The sequence below is a fragment of the Gopherus evgoodei genome, chromosome 9, assembly GCF_007399415.2.
Source record: "Gopherus evgoodei ecotype Sinaloan lineage chromosome 9, rGopEvg1_v1.p, whole genome shotgun sequence".
Taxonomy (NCBI): domain Eukaryota; kingdom Metazoa; phylum Chordata; order Testudines; family Testudinidae; genus Gopherus; species Gopherus evgoodei.
Window position 1 is genome coordinate 49,785,790 of NC_044330.1, and position 19,851 is coordinate 49,805,640.

A 19,851-nucleotide genomic window follows, 5' to 3' on the forward strand; every position below is an offset into this window, starting at 1 on the left:
ACTGCAAGATGATGTAACATTCCAACAATGCATGCATGGAAGCCTACTCTTAACATGAGTATTTTTTCTTATGAATAAATACTGTGAATGTGATGGGAGGGAGAAGGGGTACAAATTTCTCTGACACACTCCACCTTGCAAGTTTTTATTTTCAAAACTGAAAACAGAAGGCTGATGTATCTGTAGAACAAGTCCATTATGGGTAGTGCAAGTGCTAGTTTCCTCACCAATATCCCTCATATACAAGAATCAACCATCTCAAGCATCAAGATAGTTCTTCACCTCTCTTTTTCATTCCTTGGACATTCTGGAGACTCTGATGTGTATGTGTTAGCTATTACAATGACACAAAACCTCCAATTCCTTTCACACAGAGCACTAAGCAATCATATGAAGAAGATTACTTTTAGTCACTATAGAGCAGAACTAGATTTGAGTAAGTTATTAACTGACACTGTACCCAGTTCAGTTTTATAACCCATTCAGCCTCTCCCTCCTCCCAAATATACATGTCCATAAAGCCTTCTTAATTTTCAGAACAAGGTCCCAAACTCTGACAAAACAGAAAAGACTCACCATTCAGGCCCAAAGTTAAGTGTCTGAGTTTCCGCTGCCATTTTCTTCTTTTCTACTCCTCTTTAAAAGTGTTAACCTAAAAATAAACAAACAAAACAAAATAAAAACACAAATGAAGACTATCATGAAGGGAGAAATTTTTTTCTTCATAAAGTTAATGTGTCCTCAATACAAAAAAGCAGACTGCAGCTGGCCATCCCAGAAATATGAAACGCTAAAAGAGATTAACTGATTAAGTGGGTTCTACTAGTGAATCTAAGCTCTGTAATGCAATTCAATCTGAGATACAATTACTTTAGATAACAGGATATTTGGTCCCAGACACCACTTCCAGCACCCCTAATTTGATCACGGGCAGAGGAAGAAACAAGGCAATCTGTACAATCTCTTTTGAGATCAATGAGCAATAAAAGACACCTGAACACACCAGCAAATATCCACTACTGCTTTCCTCTGCAGAAGTAAAAGTTTGATTAATGAAGTCACACCTATGCAATTTATAAATTACAATGAAATGACAGAGCTTGAAAAATCCAGTCACTTATCCATGGCAAATAGCAAGATTTCCTGGGCAAGTGCCAGGATATTTCATTTAAAATTTTCTATTACTTACAACTGCAAAAAAGATTATGTACCTGTAACTGGTGGTTCTTCAAGATGTGTGCTAACCCTATCTGAGGGTTTACACATCCATGCCATGTGTACCAAGAGCAGAAAGTCATAGTGTCTTTTGGTCCACGCATATGTCCTTGCCTCATCTCATGGTTTCATCTGAAGTGATAAAGGGCAGGGCGGATAAACCACATCTCTAATTCCTTCTCCATCGCAAACTGAACAGATCCATAGCAGAGGAAGAGGGTGGAAACTGAAATACTGATGGGGACCACACATCTCCAAGAACCTCCAGTTACAGATAAGTAATGTCCTCCTCTTCTCTGAGTGATGGTTCCTACTTTATTCCACTGAGGGTGATTAACAAGCAATACCTAATTCAGAAGACGGTGCAAGGATGAGGATGGGATTATTGTGTGGAGGACAGCCACACCGAATGAGACATTCATTGCAGAGTTCTGCACCAAGGCGAAATGTGCAGCGAAGGTATGTACTCAACTCCACGTGACCACCCTACTCTCAAAGTGGGTTCATCATGGAGGGCGGCTACAGTTCACACCTGGGCCCACGTGCAACAGGCTCTCACCACAAGGGGTGGAGATAGCCAAAACTGATAGATTGTAATGCACTCAAACATCCACTTGGAGATTCTTTATGTGGAGACTGCTTGTCCCTTAACACTCTCAGCTATTGTGATAAACAATCTAGCAGACCTCCTGATAGGTCTTCTCTGCAGGTAGAAGGCCAAGGCCTGGCAGGCATCAAGGGAACAAAGTCACCGTTCCTCTGTCGACGTGAGGGGCTTTGGAAAGAAAGCAGGTAAAGAGCATGAGTTGATTGAGATGAAACTGGGATATGACCTTTGGTAGAAACTTAGCATGTAGCCACAGAGAGACTTGGTCCTTATGGAAAGTGGTGAAAGAGAGGGTCTGCCATCATGGGCTGTTTCATTAGTGCCACAAGAATGAAGCTGAGGTCCCACTGGGTAGGAAAGTTCTGAGGAGACCTTTCCAAAACCTAGTAGTCAATGGATGTGTAAATACAGAGTGTCCTTCCACAGGGGGATGGAAGACGCTGACTACCGCTATGTAGACCGTTAGAAAGTTGAGGGTGAGCCCTCATGTCTTCAAGAACAGGAGGTAATCCAAATGAAAAGGAATCTCCACTTCCTCTGTGGAAAGCCCTTTCTGTTGAGTCCAGGAGGCAAAGCATTTCCACTTGGCCCAGTAGGAACACCCAGAGGACTCTTTTCTGCTGCTCAAGAGGATGTTTTGCACGTCGGATAAACATTCACATTCTAGTGAAGATGCCCATCCAAATACCACACACTGAGGTGAAGCATCTACAGATCAATATGTCTGTGCTATTGTGTTAGCAGCTTGGGGAAGAGTGGAGATAGGAAGTCGGGGACAGGCTAACATGCAGAGTAGGTTGGGAAACCAGAACTGTCTTGGCCAGAATGGGGCAACCAGAATGACTGGCTCACTCCTGCCAGATCTTGTGGAGTACTTGTGGCAGGAGTGGTAGAAGGGGAAAGGCATAGTTGCTCTGGTTCAACCAGCAAAGTATGAGAGCATCGCCCTGGGAGTGGATACCAATATCCTCTAGAGCAGTAGTTTTCATAGTTCAGGTTGTGGAATGTAAGGCACTGGGTCACCTTGCTCAGCACCCAGGGACACTGCTGGCCAGCCAGTAAAACTAGTAGTCCCTACCCAGAAGCGGCTAGCAGCAGGTCTGATTCCTAGGCCGGGGGGGGAAGGGGGGCGTCATGGATCTCTACACACTGCCCCTGCCCCAAGCACTGACTCCACACTCCCATTGGCCGGTTCCCAGAAAATGGGAGCTGGGGGTGATGGTGCCTGCAGGCAAGAGCTGCACATCTTCACCCAGGAGCCGGACCTGTTGCTGGGCACTTCCAGGGCACAGTGCCAGGACAGGAAGGAAGCCTGCCTCTGCATCCCTGCTACGCCACTGATCAGGGACTGCCAGAGGTAAGCCTGCACCCCAATCCCCTGCCCCAACCCTGAGACCTCCCTCAAACCTGGAGTCCCTTCCTGCACTCCAACCTCCTCATCCCCATCCCAGACCCTGCAACCCCAGCCCAGAGCCCTTACCCCTTCCCACATCCCAACTCCCTGCCCCAGCCCAGGGCCCCCTCCCACACCCTGAAACCCTCATTCCCCATCCCCACTATGCAGTCCTCACTTCTGCACCCTAACCCTCTGCCCCAGCTCTGTTGGCTTGCGGGCAACAACAATTTTCTTCACCTGGGTCACCAGAAAAAAAAAAAAGTTTGAAAACTACTGCTCTAGAGCAATATGTGCTGCATTTGTTGCTGGACTGGGAGGCAGAGAGGTCTCTGGTTAGAGTCCCCATAGGTTCAAAATGTCGCTTACTACAATGTTGTGGAGTTCCCACTTGTGGTTGGCCATTAATGTTCTGCAATCACATTCTGAGCACCCAGAATACAGGCTGCCAACAACAGGATCTTGTGGGCAATGTACCAATCCCATAGATTGGCCACCTTGGCACACACAGCACAACCTAGTGTCCCCTTATTTGTGGATGTAATAAATGGTAGTGGTAATGGTAGTGGTGTCCAACATGATGAGAACATGATGGGAGCCAATGGATGGAAGAAATGCTTGACACATTCTCCGTACTGTCTGGAGTTCCAGAATATTGATGTGCATCTGGATTCCCAAGGGGTCCAGGTCACTTGCATCATACACTCTCCCATGTGTGCTTCCCATTCTGCAAAGGATGTGTCTGTATGATCGCCTGTCCGTGGAGGATGGGAGGAAGGGGATACCTACACAGACCTGTTGCAGGTCGGTCCACCACTGGAGGAATGAGAGCACCTGGGGGGGGGGGGGAAGAGTCAGCATAAGGTACGTAGCATGCCATAGGGGTGACTAAACTCTCTGGAGTCACATCTGTAGGCAGCGAAGGTGGAGGTGAGCAAAGGCAATGACGTACACGCAGGCTACCATGTGGCCAAGGAGGGATAAGCAAATTTTATGTTCAGAGGCCAGCTCCCACTGACCTTACAGTTGGGAGTGTTCTGCACATCAGACTACAAGTGTCTCAAACTGGTTATCCAGAAAATCAGCACCACACAGTGGTCATCTGTGGAAATTTTCGTTTATGTGACCTGCCCAACATCACATAGGAACTCTGTGGCTCAGAAAGGGATAAAATCCAGTTCTCCAAGACAACATTCAAATGCTTTAACAAGACGACCATTCTTCCACTTCCTACAGTTAACGTATTTTCCTGAGTTTTTTAAAACTTATATTGAAAATACAAAAGTGCCATCACGTGGAACCATAAGGACCTGCATATGGGTCATCATCTTCAGATCCACAGTCCATTCCTCTTCCATTTGATGGAAGGGAGCGTCTGGTAGCAGGAGAAGGCTGCTACTATTTTCTATGTGAACATGCCCTAGAAGGGAGAAGACAGGTGTCTCACAGGCTATTTGCTAGACAGCAACAGAATGTCAAGAGTTGGGAATAGTAGGTTCAATTCCAGGTTCTGTACAGAGTGTGCTCTAGTAGTTACTGACTCTTCTGCTTTGTCCCACCCACCCCAGCCAGTTCCCTTCTGCTCATACTCCCTGTTCCTATTTACTCCCCTCACTGTGGACCAATTTGGGTAAATTTTCACACGGACAGAAGACACATCCCTGACACCAGGGCAAGCCTCCCATCAAATGCTAAGCCCTTTCTCCAAATGGAGACACCTGAGCTTCTCACTTAAGTGGCTGTAAGAGCTTTTTTAAACATGGGCAAAACATATTTTTCCCTACCATGATTCTCAGAAACAGTTAAACAAGCCTGTTTTCATCCATGATAGTCTGCCATGAAGTTTTGAGGGTAATGGCTAAGGTTAAGATTTTGTCATGGTTATGTTTATTAAACAGACAGGTCGCAGGCAATAAAGTAAAATTCATAGAAGCCCATCACCTGTTTGTGACTTTACTAATAAATGGGAGGGGGAAGGACTGACTGCCACATAGGACGGGACTGCTCAAGCCCCCACTACAACCATTGAGGGTGGTAGGGGGAGAAGTGGGACAGCTCCAGGCCCCGCTGGGGTAGGGGAAATGGGACAGCTGCAGCCACGGGGGGGGGGGGGGTGTGAACCTGTGGGACAGCTTCAGACCACACTGCAGCCACAAGGGGGTGGAGATGTGACAGCTCCAATCCCTGCTGCTGTTCCAGTGTGGGCTGAACCCGAAGAAGTCACGGAGGCCCGTTAAAGTCATGGAATCCATGACCTCGATGAATAAATCATATCCTTACTAGTGGCATCTTGTCAAGTTCTGATTGCCTTCTTGTGGAATCCCCCATGGGTAGTATAAAGCAAAATCAAAGTAGACAAAATGCAGAACAGAAGCTCATATTCAAAGCAACAAGCTCAACAAAATTTGTAATTTTAGGGAACTCATCACTGCCCACTTCAAAGCTCTTCTGATTGTAATTTACATCTTTAGGACTGCTACACGTTTTAAACTTTGGGAGATCTGAACTCTGAAGAAGAGCAAGCAATACTCTCACCTCAGCCATTTTTCCAACACATGCTGAAATATCATCATGAACATGTGAACATGAAAAGGGAGAGCTGTGTTTTTTTCTTCTCAAGCAATTCAGTGTTTACCCAGGAGACTTAAAACATACATCTCTCTACACCAGGGGTGGGCAAATTTTTGGCTCAAGGGCAACATCAGGGTTGCGCAACTGTACGGAGGGCCAGGTAGGGAAGGCTGTGCCTCCCGAAATAGCCTGGCCCCCAACCCCCTATCCGTTCTCTCCCACTCCCCACCTGACTGCCCATCTCAGAACTCCCAACCCATCCAACGCCCCTTGCTCCTTGTCTCCTGACCGCCCCCTCCCAGGACCCCCACCCCCTATCCAACCTCTCCTGCTCCCTGTCCCAAATGCCCCAACCCCTATCCACACCCCATCCCCTCCAAGACTCCCACTCCTTGTCCAACCTCCCTCTGCTCCTTGTCCCCTGATCATCCCCTCCCAGGACCCCGTGCCCCTAACTGCCCCCCGGGATCCCACCCCCTTATCCAACCCCCTGCTGCTCCCTGCCCCGACTGCCCTCCCGACCCCTATCCACATCCCTGCCCCCTGACAGACTCCCTGGGAATCCCACTCCCAACCTTCCCTGTTGCCCATCCCCTGACTGCCCCCCCAGAACCTCCACCTCATCCAACTGCCCCTCCTCCCTGACTGCCCCCCAGAACCTCCCCGCTCCCTAACCTAACCCTCTCGCCTCCCACCCCCTTACCAGCAGCAGGAGCTCACAGCTGCAACATCCGGCCAGAGCCAGCTGCGCTCCTCATGCTGCCCACCAGGAGCGGCGGGCCAGAGTGTGGCCCAAACGGTGGCATGGCTGCAGGGAAGAGGGGACAGCAGGGGAGGGGCCAGGAACTAGGCTCCCTGGTTGGGAGCTCAGGGGCCAGGAAGAACGGTCCCGCGGGCTGGATGTGGCCTGTGGGTCGTAGTTTGCCCATGTCTGTTCTACACAGCCATTTCAACCTTCAGGTCTCATAGAGCAGGGCTTGGAAAATTCACTCGCCTATAGTTAATAGAAAGCTTTCCCTACAGTAGAGGACTCCGAAGACATCATTTCTGCAGAAGCTAAGACTCTATATTAATTACATTTCTAACTTTTATGATTGGAAATATAACCTTCCCACTTTGAACCACTACAAAATATTCTGAGTCTTTGGGCAGCCTTTGCTTCAGTGCCTGTTACCAGTAGTAGCATTCTCAAAGTGAAACTAGCCATTGGTTGGTCACTTTCACAGCTGCTATATAGAATTCAGTAGCATAAGAGACAGGAATTGGAAGTATTGAAGGGAGAGCTTGATAGGAAAAAAAGGATAGGTTAAAGATCCTAACCCTGCCCCCATAAGAGCCAAGAGGAAGGATGTGAAATAGCAGAGACTCCACCTACCCACCCATTTTGCATCAGCAGCTAGGAGAGTTGCAAAGCATCAGAGTAATGGGAGATCCCCATTCTCCAGCAGCGGAATAGGGAGGGAGAAAGATCTTTTACTCCTTCAACAGATCAGAAGCGGAAGGGAGCACCAATGTTTTAAAAAGACGTGAAAGATTAAGCCTCCAGGCAGAATCTAGGGCAGGGGTGGGCAAACTACAATCCGCAGGATGGATCCGGCCCCTCAGGGCTTTGGATCCGGACCGCGGGATTCCCCTCCATGGCACTGTGGGCTCTGGCCCACTCTAAGAAGCAGCTGGCACCTCTTCCATGTGCCCCCAGCAGGGGGGCAGAGGGCTCTGTGCATTGTCCTTGCCTCCAGGTCCCATCCCCCACAGCTCCCATTGGCCGGGAATAGGGAACCCTGGCCAATGGGAACTTCAGGGGGAGGTATCTGGAGGTACCGATAGAGCAACGCACATGAAGCTCTCCGCCCCACTCCCCTCCCACAGGGGCTACAGCGCTTCCCAGAGCAGCATGGCATGGGGCCCGGGCAGGTATGCAGGGAGCCTGCCCTGGCCCCCCCATGTGCGCTGCTGCCACCCTGGAGCCGCTTTAGGTAAGCGGCACCGGGCCCAGGCCCAAACCCCTCCTGCACCCCACCTAACTCCTTGCCCTAAGCCCCCTGCCTGCAATCTGCACCCCAACCGCCTGCCAAGCCCCCTGCCACACCCTCTTCCTGCACCCCAACCCCTTGCCCTGAGCCCCCTGCCACACCCTGCACCCCAACCCCTTGCCCTGAGCCACCTCCCTCAGTCCGCACCCCTCCTCCACTCCAACCCCATTCTGAGCCCCCTCATACACTCTGCACCCCTCCTCTGCACCAATCCCTTGCCCTGAGCCCCTCCCTGCACACCACAACCCCTCTCACACTCCGCACTCCCTCCTGCACCCCAACCCCCTACCCCAGCCCTGCATACAATTTCCCCACCCAGATGTGGCCCTCGGCCCAAAAAGTATGCCCAACCCTCATCTAGGGACAGCACCCTTCCCAACTGACTGGAATAGAATCTGAGTTTCTCACCAAAATGATGCTTCTAGGCCTTACTAGCGTCCAACACAAACAAAAAAATAAAAAATATAAAAGCCCTTTCATATGAGTCTCTACCTAGCAAGTGGCTGGTAAATGTTTCTTGCTCTGTACCAGAGCAGTGCTCTTCCCCAGCAGTTCCACTAACATGCCACACATTATGATGCCAAGTCATATAGTCACCACACTGCAAACGAAGGCCATGTCTATACTTATAAGCTTACAGCATCACAGCTGTACCAATGCAGCTGTGCTGCTGTGAGAGTGCTCATGTAAACGCCTTATGTGATGGGATAGATCTCTCCCATCAACCTAATAAAACCAACTCCACAAGTGGCAGCTCCTGCCAATATAGCACCATGCACACAAATGCTTATGCCGGCAAAACTTGTGTAGTTCAGGGTGGTTTTTTTTCACATCACTGAGCAACGAAAGTTTTGCCAACTTACGTGCTAGCTTAGACATGACCTAAGCCATCCTATCTAATTAGTAGTATACTGCCACTATCTGTTCCAGAGGTAGAACCTATATAGTGCCTCCCTTCCAGCTATCACATGATGCTGTTACTGCTACAAAACTCATTCAAATCCAGCAGAATGTATGTATAACATTTCAAAACATATGAAGTCAAGGCACACAAATAAAAGGATTCCTGGAATGAACAATCATTTTCACGTTAATTTACCCAACAAGACCTCTGTAGGCCTCATATAGCTATAGCATGTTTTATGATTCTCAATTATGTTTTCCCTACTTTGCAAGATTTTCCATGCACCCAGGTAGTAAACATGTTTAGAAAATGGATATTTCAGAGTGATAAAGCATTTCTAGATTTTCATTGGAAAGGTACTTCAAGAACTCTCCCACAAAAAAACTACTACAAAGTCGTCTTTTCACTAAGGAGCCGCTCTGAAACATGCCAGTATAGCTTTTATATAGGGTAAGAGACAAGATGATGGTGCAACAGGCTAGTAACAGGGCAGTCTGCTTTAACCAACTGATAAAAAAAATTAGCTTTAAATAAAGGTTGCTACCATGTATACATAGGCACCGGCTTCTCCTCTGCCCCGTGGGTGCTTGACATGCACCGCCGGCCGCACCACCCTCATCCCACCCCAATTCCACTCCCTTTCCACAAGTCCCTGCCCCACCACTTTACCACCTCCTCCCCCAAACGTGCCGCAACCCCACTCCTCTCCCTCCCTTCCTCCCAGAAAGTCCAAAGCGCCGCCAAACTGCAGTTAGGAAATGGGCAGGAAGCGCTAGGAGGGGGAAGACCGGGGAGGCGGTGCGCTCGGGGAAGGAGGCGGTGACGTTGACGTTGGGGGAGCTTGGCTGCCGGTGGGTGCAGAGCACCCGCTAATTTTTCTCTGTGGGTGCTCCAGCCCCACAGCACCCATGAAGTCGGCACCTATGCATGTATATATACATAATATACAACATATATAAGAGCATATCACCACCACCTCCGTGTCGATCACCTTCTCTATAGCATAGGGATTCATGGAGAAATCTTTCCTGCATGGAGCAGAAGAGGAGGGCAGTTACACTCACTTGCTGTGTTTCAAATTAGACTGAAAACCTCCCTGTGTGATTGTAGAGTACCTACCACAATGGAGATGTGATCCTAAATGAGGCCTCTAAGCACTACTGCAATGCAAACAGTAAGGGAAAGGAAACAGTGAAACAACTACCTGATCCAACTCTAACTGAACCCTCTGCAAAGAGGGGAGCTCTGAATCAAGTGCATGATTTCTGATGTAGTTGTAAGCTGCATATTTTGGGTGTGGGGGGGAGCTTAACTATGTCCCATATCCCTGTTCAGCCTCCACCTATAAATAAGAAACATTTTATATCCTCTCATCTTACATCAGTTTCCAACATGTGCTACAAACTCTCCATATATGGCTAAGACAATGGCTCAACCACTGATTATTAGCCAGTAACACTAACATCTCAGCTCTTACATCTCACACATAAACCAGAAGCTCAACCTTATCCCATTCCAACTACTCACCTGTAAGTGGGTCATGAGACCAGAACGTATCACTTCAGTCTTCAAACAGTCCAGAATCATCATCTCCACACACTCTCCTCATTCCACCATGAGGCAGAAAACCCATCTACACTCCCAATACAATAGAATTCTTATGTTGTCTTGATTTATCCTCCCTAGAGAGGCTCACTATCTTCCAGATACCTACCACACATCTTTCATCTAAAGTCACTTTACACATTTAGACCAAAAATCTCAGTCCATTCAAATATTATTTACCACACAAGAGAAAGAGGAATCCACATATCTATACCATGTATGACATTTTCATTTGCAGTCAGTGATTTAAGAAGCATTTCAACTTTTGGTTTGGTTCTGTGACACAAGCATTTCCCTGTTGGAAGACATGAGAACAGAGTTAAAAGATCAAATCATGAAAGAAAAAAATTTCACAAGAGTAAAATAAATTTTGCCTACTTTAAAAAAAATGTTTAAACAGCAGAAAAAAGCCTTGATTTCCAGTTTTATTACTTTTATGGATAGCCTGTTTCACCTGTTTACTTGGTGCATTTGACAGCACTTTCCATATAGTCAATTTAATCTTTCCGCTTTAATTAATTTTGCATGTTTGTGTGGGTTTTTGGGACAGCTCAGGGAGAGAAAAACATTTTGAAAATAGGATTATGTGGTTGTAAAGCACTAACAAAAGTTGACAGGGGAACTCAGAGAAGTGTACCTGAAATTACATTGAAGCCATTTTTTAAAACTGAATATATTTCAAGTTTACAATGACCTTTAAAGGATTTTAGAATATACAATCTGATGTTTTAGATAGGTACACTTAAAATATTGTCTGAATGGTGAATATCTTTGCATATTTAAGTACCTTCCTAAACTGTTTGTTACCATATTTTTAAATGCCTGGGGGGAGGGTATGTTAAACTATAACACTCCTTGGCATACCTACACTGTAATTTTAGTAATGTATTTTTAAAACAAAAAGCCTCAGGAGCTCCATGCTGGCCTTGAAGAGCTCTGCAGGATCCCCAACTGTCCATACTCCATAGGAAATGCAGATCTTAGGAGCTGGGGGGGGGGTCCCTTGGTTCCCTCTACTTCACATTGCCCTACAAAGTTTATGAACTATAGAGAAAGGATGGTCCAGTGGTTAAGGCTCTACCCTAGTGCTGAATTCCTTGCCCCATCTTCATAGACTTCCTGTGTAAGCTTGAGCAAGTCACAGCCTCTCTGTGTCTCAGTTCACCATTTGTAAAATTGGGATAATGGTACTCTCTCTGCCTCCCAGAGGTGTTATAAGCATAATTCCAATAAAAGAGATTCTCAGATGCTACAGTCATGGGGGCAATATAACTATCTAAGATAGCCAGACTTCTGCAATGCTGCTCTCACATCATAAGCAGCTAAGTCAAACATTAAGGCAGATTTCTGCAAACAAGTACTTTAAATAATTGAAACTGTATTTAAAATTTTAAAATAAGGCAGTTTCTTTTAAAAGCATCCATAATTTAAGTGCTTTCACCACTTGCTGTCAAACTCTCCAGAAATCTCTCAGATGTACTTGAGTGAAGTAATATAAAAATACTTTCTGTGAAAAAGTATAAGCAATATGAACACAGGATTTATAATGGCTCCCTACTTATCACCATAACTAAGGATTTACTGCTAAGTGGCTTCTGTGTTCAGGAAATTTTTAGCTAACTAATTCAAAAACAGCTTGAGAAAGTTTCTTCATATTTTGAGAAAGACAGCTGGATATCATTCTGCAATAAACCCATTGGTGCAAATTAAATTACTAACAAAGACACCAAAATTTGTAAAGCTGGGATTGAGACCCTGATCCTGTATCTTCACACCCTGCCACTACCACTGGAACTAAAAGTGAGTTACAGAAAAGTAGTATAGCAGGACCCTACATTCTTTTTTATATGCAACTAACCACAAGAGGGCACACTGTTCACATGTACATCATCACTAAATCTTCTTGGTTACAACCATTTCCTTCATATACAGTCTAAAAGCAAACTTTAAAATCCTTGTTTAAGCTTTTTGTCCCCCTGATTGTTTTATATTTAAGATTCATGAATCATTTATCTCAATATATCCTTGAACAGAAATACTGGAAAGCCAGTATCATGACATCAAAAAGTCAAGGTACAGAATCCTCAGATGAAAATTAATTTTTAAATCACGGTTTAAAAACCATGGGACTGTTGGTTAACAGCTATTTAACTCTACTTGAAGGAATAGCTTGAAGACAAGACCTTTTTGAAACATTTCAATTGGGGGGAGCGGGGAGAGGACGACACTCCTGTATCAGTTATTTGGACTTCTAAAGAGAACTCCAGCAAAAGAAAGGAAAATAAACATTTAATATTTTGGATATTTCAAATGTCAAACACAAGCAGAAAATCTCAACACATTAAAGAAGAAAAATAAGAAATAAAATATTGCATCAGGGGTCTCCAACCAACTCCCCTTTGCAGGTCACTTTTAACTAAGGCCAGGTCTACAATTAAAACTTAAGTTTTAACTGCACTGCAAATATCACTGGCAGAGCTTAGACTAGCAAAAAGTCCATCCAGCCAACATGGATAATGTGCATGTGGGTTACCCGTAATCTTTCAATTCTACAGTATGTCCCAAATGGAAAACTTCATTTGCCTCTTTGAAGTATTCATAAATATGAAAGGCATTATTCAACTTGATTTGTTTTAACTTAAAAAAATTGCACTTCCTGACAGAGCATCTTTTAGATATTAAGTCTTTGGAAGGACCAGCATTGTTTTGCTTTAAAATGTCCTTTAAAAACGTGTGTACACAGATTTTTCTATTCCCCAGTTGGCATTTAAGACTTTTCAGAGAGCAAAATAATTGATTATACAGGGGAAAATAGTGAAACTGACTATAAAAAAGTAAAAATGGAAAAAACAAAGCTCTACACCACCTTTTTGGTTATTGTAGTATTTACTTTTAAATTATGACCACTACAGAGTTTTCATAGAAAAAGCTGATTTTTCAAGCAGTTTTTCCTTTAAATTTATTGTACATTTTAGAGAGAAAAGGAATATTTTATCATACTTTAAGCCCCTTTGCTGGACACCTTTTTATTGGAGAAAAGAAGGGATGTTCAAGGTATTTGAGAAATTTTATTGATGCATTACACAGGTCTCTTGATGCATTTTCAAAGAATGAGTAGTAAACCAAGATGCAATATAAATATTCTGTATTTTAATTATCTATATTAGCTGAAAACAGAGATACTGGAAAACAGTTCAAAAAAGGCTCTGCAGCAAACCTAGTGACAGAGGATGTAATCTTTGTGTAAGCATATCCACATGCCCAGATGACATGGTACCCCTGTCCAGCTCCTGAAATCACTAAAATATTTTACAACTTTGTCAGAGAACTGAAAAGATACATTAAGTCTTCAGACAGCAGTGGAGTCAACAAGCTGTCAAGTCTTGCTATGACCACTAAATTTTCACTGTAATGTACCACTTCAGTTGATGGTACCGCTATTTCTGACCTATTTAATACAGTTAACCAGGAAGCAGAATCTTGCATTTTGTCCAGGCTCAATGAAGAATCCATTCTGTGACACAAGAGCTCTGACACCAATTACCTCACTGGGTGAGTGTGTGCATGCTACTTTAAAAAGTTCTCCCACGGTTGCACCTCCATGGATTCTCCTGCTCATACTGATAGGGCACAGGCTTATTTCCACAGTATTGGCTAATAGCAGGTCTACACTATGGGGCTAAGTCAACCTAAGTTACTCAACTCCAGCTACATGAATAATGTAGCCGGAGTCGACATACATTAGGTCAACTTATTGTTGTGTCTACACTGTATTGGGTCAACAGGAAAAACTCTACCATCAACTTATCTTATGCTTCTCGTTCTGGTGAAGTACCAGAGTCAAGGGAAGAGCAATTCCCAGTGGATTGATCACCACAGCGTTGATCTATGGAAAGTGGAGACAAACCCTAACTCTGAGCTAGATAAAGTCTAGACAAATTAGTGACCACCAACGCCTTGTCTATACTAATGCTCCTTTCAGCCCTACTACCAATAGAATTAGCAGCAATAGGTGAGTTCAATAAATGTTAGAAGTTTTGTTGACTCCTATTACAACTGTTTTTGTCAAAAAGATCCAGATTATCATAATGTCCAACTATTACATATTCTACTCAGACATGTTTCTCTTTAATAAAAATTTAGTAAGCAATAAATAAAATGAGTAGAATTGTGGAAAAGGAAACATTTTTCAAAAAGTGGTACAAGCTAGCTCCTGAAACAAGAAAGCAAACAGTGATGAGCTGAAAATGATTAATTTTAAAAAAGTCAACAAAGCTGAATTCAGATATAAAATTCAGAGAACAAAATAGGGACAGCAAAAATAATGGCAAAAGTAACCACAAAAAACAAGGCCATCATGCTGAAGTAATAGGCATAGGAGAATGTTTGGGGGGAGGGTTTACTCCAACTATGTCAATCTGTATTGATCCCCTTAACCTCAAACTTGTCTTGATTTAAACTGCAGTTATATATGCTTGAAAGTGCTGGGAGTGTTTTGTTGACATTGAGACTACTTATCTTGGATTAATACCAAAAATACATGATCCTGATCAATGGGCTCTTCAGCCTGCCAAGGCCTCCAAGGTCCCACGCTGCTGATTATTCCCCTTAACACCCAGTTCACTGAGGGGAAGGCCTCAGTCCTGAACCAGCTCTTCTCTCCTAGTGTCTGCAGTATGACAAGGCCAGGCACGCTCAGAGGAGTATGGTTTCCGTGCGAACGGAACCTGCCCACGGCTCGCCCAGGACACGGGACGGTCCCGCTAGGGTGGGAGAGGAGAGTTCACAGGAATCAGGATAAGAAGGAAATTACCGGGAACCGGAGATGGCCCGGGATAATCCGAGAAATCCCGCAGCTGCCTGACAGGCTCCGGTCCAGCAGCACTCACCCAACCCGCGGCACGACCCGCTGCCAAGGGGCCATTTGGACGAAGCCCCCACCCCTCAGAGCCACCAGGGGGTGGGAACAGGACAGGGTGAGGCCGCCGGAATCTCCTCGGAAGCCAAAGGGGAAAAGATCAAACGCAGAGGCTCCGGGAAAGGCCTATATCCCATAAACCAAGTCCAAGCAACCTCGCCTCCTCATAGGCTGGCTCCCGTACCCTTTTCCGGGGCAGTAACCGTAGGCGAGGCCGGTGCTTCCAAAGCGGCCTACACACGTTCCCGCAACAGGGCCGCGTGTACGAGACAGACAAGCCCCGAGCGGGAAGGAGAAAGGCTCAGACACAACCCGGCGCCCAGGGGAGCCAGCCAGAGCCAGCAGGGTTAATTACCTGCGATCCCGGACGGAGAATCTCTCACAGCCGAGGCAATTCCTCACTCCCCACAACACAAGATGGCGGTCGCGCCGCCACGCATCGTCACGTGATATAGGGCACCACCTACTCGCGAAGGCCCCGGATGAGAATGGCGGCGGTTTGCGGGAGTGCGCGAGCTAACAGATGGGGAGACCTAACGCTAACGGCTGCCGCGAGTGACGCGAGCCCCGCCCTACTGCCAGCACAGAGCCTCGAGAGAGCATAAGGCCGGCAGCGCCGGGCTATCCGCCTGTCACCTCCTGCGCCACCCAGCTGTACCCACCGCCCATGCTGCGCTTCCCTCACTGCTTCCACAGTGTGCAGGGCTGTCCTGCCCTGGGGCACCCTGGCTCCTGCCCCTCCTTGAGACTCGCTCTGGCAGTGGGGGCCTAGGCCACGCAATCCTGTCACCCAGGTGCCAGCTAGGGTGACCAGACAGTAAATATGAAAAATCAGGACAGGGGTAATAGGAGCCTATATTAAAAAAAAGACCCCAAAATGAGACTGTCCTTATAAAATCAGGACATCTGGTCACCCTAGTACCAGCTATGGACCCACTCTGCACCCAGCTCCATGTTGAACGAGGGGACTGGTCAGATGCTTCCCCACAGCCTGCGCTCCCTGCACATCTCACTCTTCTGCTCTCAACTGCCCCATGTCTTCCTTCCCCTGGCCTGTAATGACCTTAATCCACTATAGAGCCTAGACTCCTTCAACCCTCTGACGTGTAGCCAACCCCTACTTCATCTGCAGCAACCACCCTGTCAAGGTGTTCAGGCTGCTTCTTTTCCCAAGCAAGCAGTGACTGTAAGTGCAACTTGATCAGTGCTCAGGGCCTGATGAAATACATCTTAGAATATTCAAGGGGTTGACTGAGGAAATATCTGAGCCATTGGCTATTATCTTTGAAAACTCATGCAAGATGAGAGAGAGTCCAGGGGCCTGCAAGCATATAAATATAGTGCCAATCTATAATGACAATATGGGAATTTACAGATCAGTCAGCTTAATTTAAGAACCCAGAAAGATAATGGAGCAAATAATCAAACAATCAATTTGTAAACACCTAGAAGATAAGGTGATAAGTAACAGTCAACATGCATTTATCAAGAACAAACCATGTCAAACTAACCTAATAGCTTTGTTTGACAGAGTAACAATCCTTGTGGATGGGGGGAAGCAGTAGATGTGGTATATCTTGATTTCAATAAGGCTTTTGATACTGTCTCACATGATCTCAAACTAATTAGGGAAATGTAGCCTAGATAGAGCTGCTATAAAGTGGGTGCATAATTAGTTGGAAAACCATTCCTAGAGAGAAGTTATCTATGGTTCAGAGTCAAGCTGGAAGGGCATATCAAGTGGGGTCATGGGTCCAATTCTGTTCAATATCTTCATAAATGATTGAGATAACAGTATATAGAGTACACTTAAAGTTTGAAGACAATACCAGGCTCAGAGGGGTTGCAAGTATTTTGGAGGATAGGATTAAAATTCAAAATGATCTGGACAAACTGAATAAATTGTCTGAAGTAAACAGAATTAAATTAAATAAGGACAAATGCACAGTATGTTTGTCCATCATTGTCGATGAAGACCTCAACAGCTCATTCGTTTGATGACCGGACTCTGTGCGTCCAAAGATGACTGATCAGTCCGATTCGGGCGTGGAACGTCCTGTCACACGTGGCAGACATGATGGCACTGTCGATGATGTGCGGGCAGTTCTGGACTTGCGCAGCTCACACTTTCTTTCAGCCTCAGCAGCATGCCTCGCGTTAGAGGTATTACTGCCTGTGTGAATGAGGCTACGCCATACTGGACGGTTCAGTGCGAGGGTTTCCCTGTGGTGGTGTTGATCTCGAGGGACTTCAGAGAGATCTTCAGCATGTCCTTGAACTGCTTCTTTTGTCCTCCATGGGAGCGCTTTCCCTGGGTGAGTTCTCCATAGAAGAGTTGTTTAGGAATGCGCTCGTCTGACATTCTCACGACATGTCCAGCCCATCTGGTCTGGGCTGTCATCAGCAGTGTGTGAACTGATGGCAGACTGGCTCTGGTAAGGACTTCAGTATCAGGCACTTTGTCATGCCATCTGATTTTTAGACGGTTTCGCAGACAGGAAACATGGAGGTCATTGAGCCTTCGTGCATGACTCCAATAAACAGTCCACATCTCGCAGGCGTACAGCAGAGTCGGAAGCACCACTGCTCGGTAGCCCTTCAGCTTAGTTGGTAGGCTGATCTCTCAACGTTCCCAGATACTGGAGCGTGATCGGCCAAATGCAGAGCTGGCTTTAGCAATTCAACAGTTTACTTCATCATCGATTGACACTGCTCAGGAAAGAGTACTGCCCAGGTACGTGAAGTGGTCCACTGCCTGAAGTCTCTGTCCATTTACAGTGATGGACGGTTCTGAGAACAGAGCGTGGGGAGCTGACTGGTGCATGACCTCAGTCTTCTTGATTTTAATGGTGAGACCGAAGTTGTTGCATGCAGATGAAAACTTGTCCATATTGGCTTGCATTTCTGGCTCTGTACTAGCATTCAGAGCACAATCATCGGCAAAGAGAAAGTCTCGAAGTACAGTTTCCTTCACCTTGGTGATGGCATGCAGTCGCCTCAGATTGAATAGTTTCCCATCGGTTCTGTACTTCAGGCCTACTCCTTCAGTGCAGTGTTGAAAGGCATCAGTCAGAGTGGCACAGAATATCATGCTGAACAAAGTGGGTGCTAAACACCGTTGGTGACTGGGAAGGCCTCAGATGTTTCACCGTCATCCAGGACACGAGCCATCATACCATGATGAAATTGACGTACCATTCATATGAATCTGCCTGGACAGCCGAATTTCGACATGATCCTCCACAGGCCCTGGCGACTGACAGAGTCGAATGCTTTCGTGAGGTCCACAAAAGTTATGTAGAGTTCATGATTCTACTCTTGACATTTCTCCTGTAGCTAACGCGCAGCGAAGATCACGTCAATAGTCCCACATCCCTTGCGGAAGCCGCACTGTGATTCTGGCAGTAAGCCCTGCTCCAGGTGAGTGATCAATCAGTTCAACAAACTCATGCTAGAACTTTCCCCGCTGTAGAGAGCAGCGAGATTCCACGGTGATTGTCGCATACCTGGCAATTGCCCTTCCTCTTATAGAGGTGCACAATGGACTCATCTCTAAATTCCTGTGGAATGGATCCCTGCTTCCAGAAGGACTGAAACAGCTCAGTGAGTTTCCATAGCAGCAGGGTATCATAACCTTAGTCCCAGATCTGGACCTTAGCGTCCAAAATATGGGGGTTAGCATGAAAACCTCCAAGCTTAGCTACCAGCTTGGACCTGGTACTTGCTGCCGCCACCCAAAAAATTAGAGTGTTTTGGGGCACTCTGGTCCCCCTGAAAAACCTTCCCTGGGGACCCCAAGACCCAAATCCCTTGAGTCTCACAACAAAGGGAAATAATCCTTTTTCCCTTCCCCCCTCCAGGTGCTCCTGGAGAGATACACAGACACAAGCTCTGTGAATCCAAACAGAGTGACTCCCCCTCTCTGTTCCCAGTCCTGGAACAAAAAGTACTTTCCTCTTCACCCAGAGGGAATGCAAAATCAGGCTAGCCACTTCAACACACACAGATCTCCCCTGATTTCTTCCTCCCACCAATTCCCTGGTGAGTACAGACTCAATTTCCCTGAAGTAAAGAAAAACTCCAACAGGTCTTAAAAGAAAGCTTTATATAAAAAAGAAAGAAAAAATACAAATGGTCTCTCTGTATTAAGATGATGAATACAGGGTCAATTGCTTAAAAGAATATTGAATAAACAGCCTTATTCAAAAAGAATACAAATCAAAGCACTCCAGCACTTATATTCATGCAAATACCAAAGAAAAGAAACCATATAACTTACTATCTGATCTCTTTGTCCTTACACTTAGAAACAGAAGATTAGAAAACAGAACTACTTCTCCAAAGCTCAGAGACAGCAGGCAGGCAGAAAACAAAGACCCCAGACACACAATTCCCTCCACCCAAAGTTGAAAAAATCCGGTTTCCTGATTGGTCCTCTGGTCAGGTGCTCCAGGTGAAAGAGACATTAACCCTTAGCTATCTGTTTATGACACAGGGGTCCACTGATTTTGTACACCTCTGCTCGTATGGCATCTGACCCTGGGGTTTTGCCACTTGACAGCTGGTTGATGGCTTTCTTCACTTCATCCTCTTCTGGTGAAGCAT

The 19,851-nt window shown here is 45.9% G+C and overlaps 1 protein-coding gene across 1 annotated transcript in view; it reads right to left on the minus strand.

Moving 5' to 3' along the window:
* Nucleotides 1-15,706, minus strand: part of GIGYF2 (GRB10 interacting GYF protein 2) — a 159,450-nt gene extending 143,744 nt beyond the window's left edge. The window contains 2 exon segments of the mRNA XM_030575383.1: nucleotides 577-652; nucleotides 15,602-15,706. Of these exon segments, the coding sequence (XP_030431243.1) occupies nucleotides 577-617 (41 nt within the window). The 5' untranslated portion in view covers nucleotides 618-652; nucleotides 15,602-15,706.
* Between the last annotated feature and the right edge of the window lie 4,145 nt (nucleotides 15,707-19,851).